Consider the following 12,500-nt stretch of genomic DNA (forward strand, 5'->3'; position numbering starts at 1 on the left):
CAGTTAATATCATGTGATAGTTAAATGATGACCATATTAGTACTGCTATTGTTATCAGTGATTTATTGTCTGTTATAGCGATAATTTCAGTTGTTGCCACCCTTCCTTGCCACTTGCTTAGGAGAGTGAGTAGCTGCCACAGTTGTTAATGGTTGGTTGATGCTAATAAAAGGAAAACGAGTAGGTGTGGCTGCATAAAAACTGGGTACTCGGTCACATGCCAACACTAGATGTTGAAGCGTAAAGCGAAACCGGTCAGGAATAAACTCTGAACTCAGATCTAGACCCGTGACTTCTTTTTCTTCTTTCCTCAACTTGTCACAATGTGTCTACATTAGACGTACACTATAAATGGTGAGATATGAAGAAAACTAACAAAATAATATAAAAAATAATCGAATAAAAATAATGATGATCATAAAGATGGTATATGTGTCACCACAGAGAGAGAGAGAGAGAGAGAGAGAGAGAGAGAGAGAGAGAGAGAGAGAGAGAGAGAGAGAGAGAGAGAGAGAGAGAGAGAGAGAGAGAGAGAGAGAGAGAGAGAGAGAGAGAGAGAGAGAGAGAGAGAGAGAGAGAGAGAGAGAGAGAGAGAGAGAGAGAGAGAGAGAGAGAGAGAGAGAGAGAGAGAGAGAGAGAGTGAGAGAGAGAGAGAGAGAGAGAGAGAGAGAGAGAGAGAGAGAGAGAGAGAGAGAGAGAGAGAGAGAGAGAGAGAGAGTATGGCTGCATAAGTAGAATTAGGTCACCAGGACGCAAGCCCAATTCCAAGTGTTACCTTGGAACGGAGCCAGAATGTCAAACATTTATGACAGCTATAGACAGAACTACTTGCCGCAGCATGTTCGGATTGTCAACGACTAAACTAATTTTCCCACTGGTTTCTCACCAATCAAGATAGTATTCTGGGCGCCCATAATATACACACATACATACATATATTCTCTCTCCGTTTCTAAGGTCCTCAGAGGCTCTCTCCCTTTATGTTTGAAACGTGAAATTTCCAATCGGTGTATATTGCCAGTGGTGTTCTGCGGGTGTAAGACTTGGAAGCTGATGGGGGCGATGGAAAAGGGGCTGGGAACTGCGCAGAGGAGAATGGAGAGATCTTTAGAGTGGGGGAGGTCGTGTCCTCGTCTTCCTTAGGCACGATAGAAAGCGTACAAAGACCCCGCTAGTTTCACTCACCGGGCTCAGTTCCCTCTCCTGGTACGCTTTCAGAATATTCACATGACATAATTGTTGCCACTCCGCCTCCGGTCCGGAGTGGTAACAATGTAGTAAAGTTCCCCTACTCGTTTCACTACCACACAGGGTCCACTGAACTTGTCCCTTAAGGGGTTACCTTGAAAAGATAGCAATTCCAACACTTTATCACCGGAATTACATTCCCGCACTTTGGCGTTTCTACCATAGTTTTGTTTCCTTGTTTTCTGAGCACTCTCTAAACTTGCTCTGGCCATTTTCCAACATATGACCAACCTACCTTTTATGTCAGTCACCGACTTTAACATGTCCCTGGAGGCAGAGCATTGCCCTTTCAATAAACACTCTTTCAGGACGTTAAGGGCTCCTGGAACCTTGTGTCCGAACACTAATGCAAAAGGCCAGAGGCCCAATGATTTGTTAGGTACCTAGCGCACTTGGTCCCACACTGTATCTTTTTTCTAAGCCTCACTTCTTTAACATTATTTTTAATGTTTGATGGTACCGTTTAAGGGCACCTTGACTTTGGGGATGGTAAGCACTCGACGTGAATTTAGTTATACCCAGTGCTCCCAAGCTCCGCACAACCTCTCTGGACAAAAACACAGACCCCTGGTCCCGAAGTAGCACCCATTTCGTAAAGAAGCTAATCAGTTCATACAACACCACCTTGGCGCGCACTTTACGTAGTGGTATCGCCTCGGGGTACCTAGAAAATATATTCATAAAGGTGAGAATATACTCATGCCTTCTAACAGTCGGAGGCAACAGCCCTACCACATTCACAGTAACTTTAGCAAAGGTTTCCTCTCCCACAGGGATTGGCTATAAAGTAGCTACAGCTACAGGCTGGTTAGGTTTTCTTACCACCTGACAAGTGTGACAAGTACAGTATTGTGCCGCATCCCTCCTAATCCCTGGCCAGTAGAAATGTTGCCAGATACAGTCTAAAGTTTTACGTACACCCAAATGTCCAGAAAAGGGGCTATCGTGTCCTAGCCGCATAACTTCTTCCCGGTAGACCCTAGACAACATCACTTGCTGTCTCTCGGACCAAATTGTATTATCAGTGGGGCAGATACTTTCCGCCTACCGTCGGAATAGTACTCCCCCTTCCAAGTAATACTCCTCACAGAGTTTAATGTCACTCTCTGCTCTTTCATAAAGATCTCGTAAGTCGGGGTCAACTTTCTGCAAGTCACTGAGACTTCTTACTCCCGCTTCTCTCTCTTCCATAAATAAGAGAGTCAAATCCTACACCTCCGTTTCACTCTCTCGTTCCTCCTGGAGCAGGGGCCTCGGGTCAGTCTCTGCCTTGACCTGGGCTTCCTCACTTGGGTGTTTTTACTCGGGGTTCGTACTGTCCTCACACTCAGATTTTCCATAGTTTTCCTCACTCGAGAAATATTTAGATATGAAAAAGTATGATCCGCTTCCACGTGGTGCATCCTAGAAACGTCATAATAATTGACGGCTAAATGGATCATGATTTTACCAACAGTAGCATTTCATTCACTCTATATTGCAAGAGTGGGAGGAAGGGAGGAGATAGATCTTCCATTACGCAATGTGGTGACAGAGATGCCCCTCATGAACTTTTTTATAGTGTCTCGTAAGTTGCATCGTAGTATACTTTTTCATATATAATCATTTCAATTTCCGATCTGTGTGTCACTCTTCCGACCATATACGTTGGTACAACCGTATTCAAAGATTCAAGATGACAATGAATATGAGATAATGAAAGCCGTAAGCTAATCGAGATGTGAAAAACAATGAGCGCTATGTACTCAAGTAATGTTCAATTTTGACTCATTATATCGATTGGGGTAGAGGGAGGGAGTAAGAGAGGGAGGGAGCAAGACGCTGTGCTTCCCGCCATCCGTCCAGTATCAAAAGATAATCATATAATCCTTTCATTTTCTCTTTTGTGTGTCACTTTATGGAATATGTGAAAGCACAGTCATATTCATGACTATTCTATTTCACAGAAGACATGTTAAATTTTACAACCAGCCTCATAATGACTGGACACAGCGATAATAAGTAAAATGCTGTATAAACATTAGAATTATATTCCTTATCTTGTACCCGATATAATTACTTTCTTTCTTTGCACCATCGAGATGGAAAGCTTTGAAATAGGTGAACAAGGACTGCTTCATCCTTAGATGTACATGAAATTTCTGTAACTCGTATAGTCACTGAGCTAAGTGAAGAAATATAACTATATTTTAAGGAAGCTTGAGGTTTCAGCCAACTCATCGGGGGAAGGGTGAGCAGGGCTGCCAACCAAAAATGCAGGATCGACCGAGATTCCTTGAGTGAACTGCCTGTAAGTCTTGTCCATTCATTAACCAATCTCTTGGTAAGCCAGTTCTTGTCTATTTCCTCCTTAAATCTAAATTTGTCCAATTTAAATCCAAATAGAAAAGAAATGCTATTAAACAGTTATAAGTTTGGGATTATAAAAATTCTATCCTACCCACTAGCAGTTAACCTAATAAAATTTTAGAACTGCAGTAAAAGAAATTTGTCATATCATCGAGTACAATTGGTGCGATTTGATGTTTTTTTTCTTCAAATTTTGATGAGTAGGTCCTTAATTACTCTACTTATTTTGTACATGTATTTTCATTCAACATGTTTATATTTTATACTTTCAGATCTTTAAGATTCATATTTTCTGATTGCATATATTTCTATGATTATAGATGGCTTCATGGGGCTGCCGACACTACCCTGACTCCTTCTGTTGTATGCGGGGAATATATAAAGAAGAGAAACTAAAATTCTCCTTGGAAATGTTGGCGAGGATTTGTGAAGTCTATCGGAACTATTTCGGGATGCTAGTTGGGGACCAGGAAAAGCACAGGGCCCCTTGCTACTGCTTTGAGAAGAAAACGCAGTAAGATTGGCTGTGAGATGAGGAAAAGTCCCTGAAATTCTCCAACCCACGGGGCTGGCTAGAGCCAAACACCACTGCAGAAACTTTTTATTTTATTTTTATTTATTTATTTATTTATTCATCTATTCATTTATTTATTTATCAATTTATTTATTTATCTATTTATTTATTTATTTATTATTGATTTATTTATTTGCATTGCTGATTATAGCAAGCGGTGGAAAGGAAAGATTGCTGCTGCTGTGCATTATTCAGATATCCCATTATCAATTGCTCCAATTCCTCACTGCTACAAATATCCTGTGTCAGTGCCACCGCTCCAGGTGAAGTCCAAGAGGAGTATTTTGATTAAGAGGAGGACATGGATGCTGAGGACTTGGTTTACCGGCATGAGATACCAAAGAAAGTTCCTCACTTCCCAAGCCAAAAGGAAGTAAAGAACTTGGTCAGGGATATCGTTCTAACCAAGTCCAATGCAGAGCTCTTCATCTCCAGGATGAAACAGTGGAACTTGGTCAAGGAGGAAGTGCAGGTGACAAGTCAGAGAAGTCGGCACGAACCTTTCTCAGGCTTTTACACTCTTACGGATGATCTCTGTTTCTGCCATGATGTGCCTTGACAGTTTGACGTTACTGGGATGCCTTTTGTGCCCTAGGAGTGGCGGCTCTTCATAGACAGCTCTACCACTCTGCCTGAAAGAAGACTACTACATTGTAAAAGTCCTGGAAGCTCTGGAATACAACCAGTACAATTGGGAAATCATTGGAGACTTTAAGGTGGTGGCTTTCCTGCTTGGTCTCCAGGGAGGCTTTATCAAATTCCATTGCTTCCTCTGCCTTTGGGACAGGATGACCACTTCTGACCACTACAACAGGAAGAACTGGCAGTAGCGAACAAAATTTGCAGTTGGGACCCGGAACGTCTTGTGGGAACCACTGGCTGATCCCAAGATTGTGCTCATGCCACCACTATACACAAAGCTGGGGTCGCTGAAGCAGTTCGTGAAGGCTCTCAACCAGGAATCAGCCGCTTTTAAGTATCTTCTTGAGTTCTTCCTCAAGTTATCTGAGGCCAAAATCAAAGGTGATTTTTTGTTGGACCTCAAAGGAAAAGAAGATGCTTGAGTTTACCAAGCTCTCCAATAATCCCAGTAGGATTGAGAGAATGGCATGGAAATATTTCATAGCAGTTGTCAAGGGCTTCCTGGGCAACCGCAGAATTGAAAACTATCAGCAGCTGGTGCAGGATCTGGTAAAAGCTTTTGGCGCCATGGGATGCACGATGTCCCTTAAACTTCATATGCTGGACGCTCATCATGACATATTCAAAGACAACATGGACACCTACTCAGAAGAACAAGGCGAGCGATTCCACCAAGATGTCAAGGAGATAGAGCGGAGGAACCAGGACCACTATGATGAGAAAATGATGGGGGCTATATCCGGGAGCTGGTGAAGGAGTGCGATCTGGACGACAACCGCGAATCCAGGAAATCCAGTCATTTCTGACGTGTTTAAGTTGTTTTACGACTGTCATTTGTTTTAACTTGTTTTTTTTATAAGCTTGTGTCATAAAACAAATATATACTCTGTTGATTTGATCATATGACTGATAAAAAGATACAAACACTTCGAAATATCAAAGTGATCACAAAACCAAACTTTTGATTAAGTTATATATATTTTTTATATAATAATGGGATATGACAAATCAGAAAATGACACTTAAAACCGGGGAACAAAAAATGTATTACCAGGTGTGTGCTATGGGCGTCCAGAATATTTCATTTATTGGTGAGAAACCAGTGTTGAAATTAGTTTAGTCGCAGACAGTCCTACCATGCTGCGGCATGTAGTACTGGGTTACGTCGTGCCAGCAGAAGGGCAGATATACCTCACCTGCATTTGGTAGGGTTCATCTGACGCATTTAGGTAAGCTACAATGAAATTTCACTTTTGATTTTTATGATGCTTGATTTATTCTCATAAATGGTCAAATATTGAAGAAGTATACATGTGCCTAGAGATAACACCTTGGTCAAATCACGAATCCTTATATCCAATGTTTTCTTATTCCCCTCCTGTCCTCGGCAGAGGCTTCGAAGGTCATCCTGACGTTACAGTCATGATGTGATCTTCTCGCAATGGAAAGGAAGTGAATTCCATTTGGACCTTCTTGAATGTTAGAGTAAAGAAACTGAAAAGCAAAATATTCAGTCAGTATACGTTATTAACGTCATCAAGGACCACGTAAAACTATAGTTTTCACTGCACAGAGTGTATGCAACAAGGCAAAACAAAAGTCTACAGCGAACATATATATATATATATATATATATATATATATATATATATATATATATATATATATGTGTGTGTGTGTGTGTGTGTGTGTGTGTGTGTGTGTGTGTGTGTGTGTGTGTGTGTGTGTGTGTGTGTGTGTGTGTGTGTGTGTGTGTGTGTGTGTGTGTGTGTGTGTGTGTGTGTGTGTATGAATGCATGCATGTGTGACAGCTATGAGCGCAAGCAAGCAAGCGCTATGCTATCACTCAGGTTTACACTTACTGTACATCACCATTTCGAAGCCATGTGCCACTTTATTTCCGTCCCCAGAATCTGAGATGAAGGTAGCGGTGAAAAGAGTTTCAGTGACAGCAAGAACAAATAGTCTGGATTTCTGATCCATGCCACTGCCGCATACCGTCCTGTATGACATTATTTCCGTGTCATTATATAGAAATCTTGAGAAGGAAGGGATTTTGATTTCAGTAATTGGGGTCTGGTATCATAGGAGTTCTTCAGTTGAGGAGAAACGAAAAAAAAGGTTTCCGAATGTGACGCTGCTCCAAGTGCCTACACCCATACACCATCCCGTGTGCATCACTATGGGTGATTCGTGAGAAGGAACGAGGAACAGGACAACAAGAGGAGGGACACTCACCAAACAACGTCGCCTTCAAAAACCAGGCGGTCGTGATTACAGCCAGAGGCATCGTAGATCTCGGAATTGCTCGCAAAGCCGATATGGAAAGAATCAGTTCTAGTGATCTAGAAGAAAAAAACAAAACAAAAAACAGGCAACGGATTTTAGTACTTTGCACCTATCGTTTCTATAGTTTGGGACAAGGTCGCCCCGAAGAGGCGAAGTCACGCAAGTAGTAAAAGGGAGAGTTTAAGGCGAATGAATGGAGGCATAGTGGGCATTCACTCAAATTCAGAATTAAGGTGGCCAGCCAAGGCATGAACCCTTCACCCATCCCTTACCATCTATTTTCCCCTTTTGTCTTGGCTCTCTGTGGATCAAGGGCCATCTCTAATCCTCGCTCGCTCCCTAGGAGGCCGGAAGTCCTCAAAGTCAGTATTTCCGTCTCAACTTTGCTCTAGCCTGTGGGCGGGATATATTCCGTGTTCCTCGATTTAGTATTAGTCTTTTTTCTTTTTCTTTTACGTTTCCTGACTTCAAACAACACCTCCATATGTATCTGCCCCATCTCAGCCAAAATCATCAGTTATTATCGCCAATCCCCAAAATCAATACCATCACGATTAGCGTCATTATTTACTCACGTTGACTGAGAGGGTGCAGTTGCAGCCATCTGGGTAATTGTTCGGGTAGTTGGGACTTGACCACTTGTGTTGGTTAGTACCACTGACGCTGTCTTTCAGAGAGATGCTTTCGTCGCATGCTGGACAGGGGACTGGTCATCGGAAACAAAGAACCACGGGTTACATCTTCTCTCTTCCTTAATGCTACATCAACACAGTTGAAATAGAATGTACACACACATACATTTATACATACATACATACATACATGCATTCGTACACACACACACACACACACACACACACACACACACACACACACATACATACATACATACATACATACATACATACATACATACATACATACATACATACATACATACATACATACATACATACATACATACATACATACATACATACATACATACACACATACATACATACACCAATCCGATAGGAGCGAGAGAAAACGAAGAGAGTGAAGCTTACTGAACATGAATTATTACCTGAAGTAGTTGTAGGGTTATGCGAAGGTGTAATGGTATCCGGAGGACAGATGCTCTCCATGGTAGTCCAGGGGCAAACTTCTTCGCAAAATTTGAACAAAAAGATGTCAAAGCCAGGCTGGTAGAAGAAGAAGAAGAAGAAGAAGAAACGCGAGTAGTGATAAAAGACTGCACGAATGATAAGAGCACAGCTCCAAAGTGACGTGACTTCAGAGGACCAAGCTACTCGAATCACGTCACCAATAGAATAAAGGTGCATCAAATATTCAAATGAAAGGAATTAAGATTAAAGAAAAAATCCTCCAACACAAGTACTCATAATAACCAACATTCAAACACACACAACACTGAACAGAAAAATAAATGAATAGCATTTGATGCTAAACAAGAATTAGAAAGAAAACAATTGAAAAGTGAAAACAAAACATCAAAAGAGGGAAAGGTCGTGAAAGAATGTTTATCTATCTATCTATCTATCAAGAGCCTTTTCCCCTTTATAAGAGGGGGGGTAGCCAAGTCAAAGGGACGTACCCACTCTCCCATGTCTAGCCCCTTTCCTTTGTCGGTAAAAGCCAGTTGAGGAATAGATACATTTTCAGGTTGGTTCCTCTTTCATGATGTCTGATATACAGCAACTCCTCTCAATATTTTACCTTAGTTGCCAAGAAACTGTTTGAGCAGTGGAGGATATTGCTAGGATATACACTTTATACTTACTATGCCATCCAAACAATCTGTATTTGCCCGTGTTTTTGAAGGAGACTGATCCTGTGCCGAGGGTCCTACTCCCAGCATCAGCACCATCATCGTCATCAAAGCCGTCGTCTGCCATAACTTATCCATGGTTCCAACTCTGTGATACAGGGAGATACACGAAAAGGTCAAGTGGTCACAAACATCCGGGCAGCATCTAAAAACTCACATGAGTGATAAGATATCAAGTGAACTCATTCCATGCCCATATTCGGTTCATATATGATGTATTCTGGACGCCACCAAGTGATCCTTTTCATCTGTGGGAGAAACCTCCACACGCCATTGCGACTAAACGTAGTCTGATCAACTCTTTGACGTCTGTATTCGTCGCTTGTATTTGTGGTCTCGGCTGTCGCGAGGCGGTTGTAATCAGACGAGGGAAATCCACCCAGAGGCCAAGGAGTTGACTCCATCAGTGAAGGACTTTGATCCTCACGGATTTGATCAAGGAGAAAGAAGGGTGGGGGAGGAAAGGTGGGTCAAAATGCGCACCCGGTTAGGCAGCGGAAAACATTCAAAATACAGGAAAACGGTTTTGCAGGCAACTGTGCAGGGAATTTGTAAAAGGAAAAGGACATCAATTCACTAGAATCAGTACAGAGAAGAATAACCAAAATCATACATGTCCTTACGAAGAGAGGCTTAGGCACCTTAACTTACACTCACTAGAAAAACGCAGAGTGCGGGGTGATCTAATGGAGGTGTTGAAGTGGATCAAAGGCTTTAACAAGGGTGATGCAAACAAGGTCATCATATTAAAACAACAGGGCAGGACTCGCAGTAATGGTTATATATTGGACAAAATTAGATTTAAAAAGGAAATAGATAAGAATTGGTTTACTAACAGAGTGGTCGACGAATGGAATAAACTTAGTAACCATGTACTAAGCGCTGAAACTATCAGTTGTTTTAAGAAACGATTAGACAACTTTATGGATGGGGATGACAAGTGGTGATGGATACGGAACTGCCTAGTGTAGGCCTTATGGTATCTTGCGGTGTCCTTCATTCCTATGTTCTTATGTTCTTAACTAAAAGAAAAAGCGAAGAATTCTTTATGGATGAAGCAGAATTCTTTGCCTATATATAAAACTGTTTTTTCACACATGTATACATATTTCCCATGTTTCTTTGTGCAACTTGGTGGCACATTTCAGTGTTCTGGGTTTCCGACGTGTTTTTATTTTTTCACTTTCACCAAAAGCAAACGTTCTACATCAAGAGACTGAGAGCTAGTTGATGGTGACAATTGCACATTCTATCAACGTTGCTCAGTTTAGCCACAAACTAAGGGCCGAGAAACAGCTTTTGCGAAATGGTTCTTGACGAGGAGCAAGTATGTGCGCATCGCGAGGATAAACATTTTCTTTTACTCACAAAAGGAGAGACGCCACTCTTGCCTTGCACAGGTTCCGATAAATCACTGGACTTGTGTCTCCTGTGTGTTAGACTGCGTACTCTAATGCAGGACCAACAAAGAAAAGAAGCCTCGGTATCTTGGTGCCTCTGGTGATCATCCTAGTTCAAAACGATGTCAGTCTCTGAACTCTTACAATTCCATTCATCTTCATAAAGGATGGAAACACCTCGACTCATGTGGATGTGCTCTTGCGTTTATATCTCAGGGGGTCTCAGCCTGTTTTCGCTTGCATCCCAAACCCATGTACTGCCGTTGTCCAACCTACCTGAGGATTATTTTAACACTGACTAAAACGCCTAACCCACTACATACAACTAGTTTTCGGCTCATGTCTTCCTTTTGTCAAACACTGAATCCCCCCACCCTCTTCTCGGGAATCATCCAAAGGGAGCCGGTGGGTTCGCTTATTCTGTGGGTTGTTAGATCACTGGTGGATATGAAAACCGACCACCTAGGATGTTCTCACCGTGTACGACAAATTACTTAGAGCTGCAGGTTACTACGTTCACAGTGTGGGAAAAGGTCTGAGGGGTCTGGGGAGGCACAACTGAATTTTGCACTTTCCAGTCCTTGAATGGATGGAGAGAACAGGGAAGAGCCTCTTATATACTGTCCCGATGACGGGAGGAGGAGGAGGAGGAGGCCACGAAGAACACTTGTGCCTGGCAATTATGAGTTGCCGTAAGTCAACATCTGTCGAATGACAAGGTCTAATCTTTCTCTCGCTGTGTGTGTGTGTGTGTGTGTGTGTGTGTGTGTGTGTGTGTGTGTGTGTGTGTGTGTGTGTGTGTGTGTGTGTGTGTGTGTGTGTGTGTGTGTGTGTGTGTGTGTGTGTGTGTGTGTGTGTGTGTGTGTGTGTGTGTGTGTGTGTGTGTGTGTGTGTGTGTGTGTGTGTGTGTGTGTGTGTGTGTGTGTGTGTGTGTGTGTGTGTGCGTGTGCGTGTAAGGTCACAGGATCTCCCATAGATCGGTCTTGTATGAGCTCTGAGCTCTCTTCCGGGAGGGGAATAGCTGTCGATCACGAGTCTAGCACGTGATCCAAGACCATGGTGAATCACACACACACATGTGCATTTGCTGCTCCGTCATGCATCTATAGGAACGATTAGTTTGCGATTAGCGCTCTCATGGTCATCGCTTAGTTGTATCATTTCTGATGGAGACAGGTGGAAGATCCCTTATTAAAAACGCATCATCGTTTCTGCAAATGTACGTGTCTTCCATCACCAGGGCTGCCTCACTCAGGTAATTCCATTTTTTTTCCATAGATAGTCGTAGGTAATCCTTATTTGAAAAGCAACAGGACAAAGTCGAGAATGAAGAACGGTGGAAGATTAGCTAGGTAGTGAATGTCTAAGAGATACACGCAATTTATAGATATGGATAGAAACAAAGATGGATGGTACCTCGCCATCGACATCTGCGAGAAAAGGAGCATATCTGAAGACTTGGAGGCGAGCTCCTTCAAAGAATAAACGATTTTATGAAAGGCCGGTTCAAAAGAACATTGGAGAAGGACGAGACGTCGCAAGTGAATCTTACTCTTGGGGGTTTCATTCATCAAACCTGTGATGGAAGAAATGGGTTTTAGGGAGCAGGTAGTATACGCATGGAGGCCGCACCCACAATATGCGCTCAAAAATCCATAACAGATTATATCTCCGTCAGTCCAGATAAACGAGTTTATGAAAGACCGGTGTAAGAGAACGCTAGCGAGAGAAGTGTTTCTGATGTCCGTAAATGACATAATGGGCAGTACAAGCTACACCAACGTGTCTGTACTGTAGATGACCCAAAAATAACGAGATGGATAAGGTGAAGGGAGCACTAAGCAAAAGGGAAATGTCTGTTGAGCAAGGAAGGGAGAGGGTAGGAGATAGGGACGAGTGGAGAATGACTGTGTATGGATGATACTGTTATGCAAGGAATGGGGATGGGGGTAGGGGGTGTTTATGTGAGAATGATATTATGACGCAGTCCGAAGGGATTTCTCCCCATCTTCTCTTATTATTATTAAGTTTATCTAGAAAAATATCAAAAGGACCCCAACTCTCATCCCAAAGAGTGAAAATATCATCAACGTATCTTATTTTCACTCTTTGGGATGAGAGTTGGGGTCCCTTTGATATTTTTCTAGATAAACTTAATAATTTAACA

General features: G+C 42.3%; 1 protein-coding gene across 1 annotated transcript in view; it reads right to left on the reverse strand.

Moving 5' to 3' along the window:
* LOC143034518 (uncharacterized) overlaps positions 1-10,916 on the reverse strand; it is a 110,027-nt gene extending 99,111 nt beyond the window's left edge. The window contains exons 1-4 of the mRNA XM_076200686.1: positions 10,811-10,916; positions 8,886-9,021; positions 8,169-8,286; positions 7,678-7,808 (exon numbers count right to left, since the gene is read on the reverse strand). Coding sequence (XP_076056801.1) covers positions 7,678-7,808; positions 8,169-8,286; positions 8,886-9,011 — 375 coding nt within the window. The 5' untranslated portion in view covers positions 9,012-9,021; positions 10,811-10,916. The remainder of the gene's footprint in view (positions 1-7,677; positions 7,809-8,168; positions 8,287-8,885; positions 9,022-10,810) is intronic.
* Positions 10,917-12,500: the final 1,584 nt, after the last annotated feature.

Source organism: Oratosquilla oratoria, chromosome 17 (assembly GCF_046742065.1).
Source record: "Oratosquilla oratoria isolate Oo_2021 chromosome 17, ASM4674206v1, whole genome shotgun sequence".
Lineage (NCBI taxonomy): Eukaryota > Metazoa > Arthropoda > Malacostraca > Stomatopoda > Squillidae > Oratosquilla > Oratosquilla oratoria.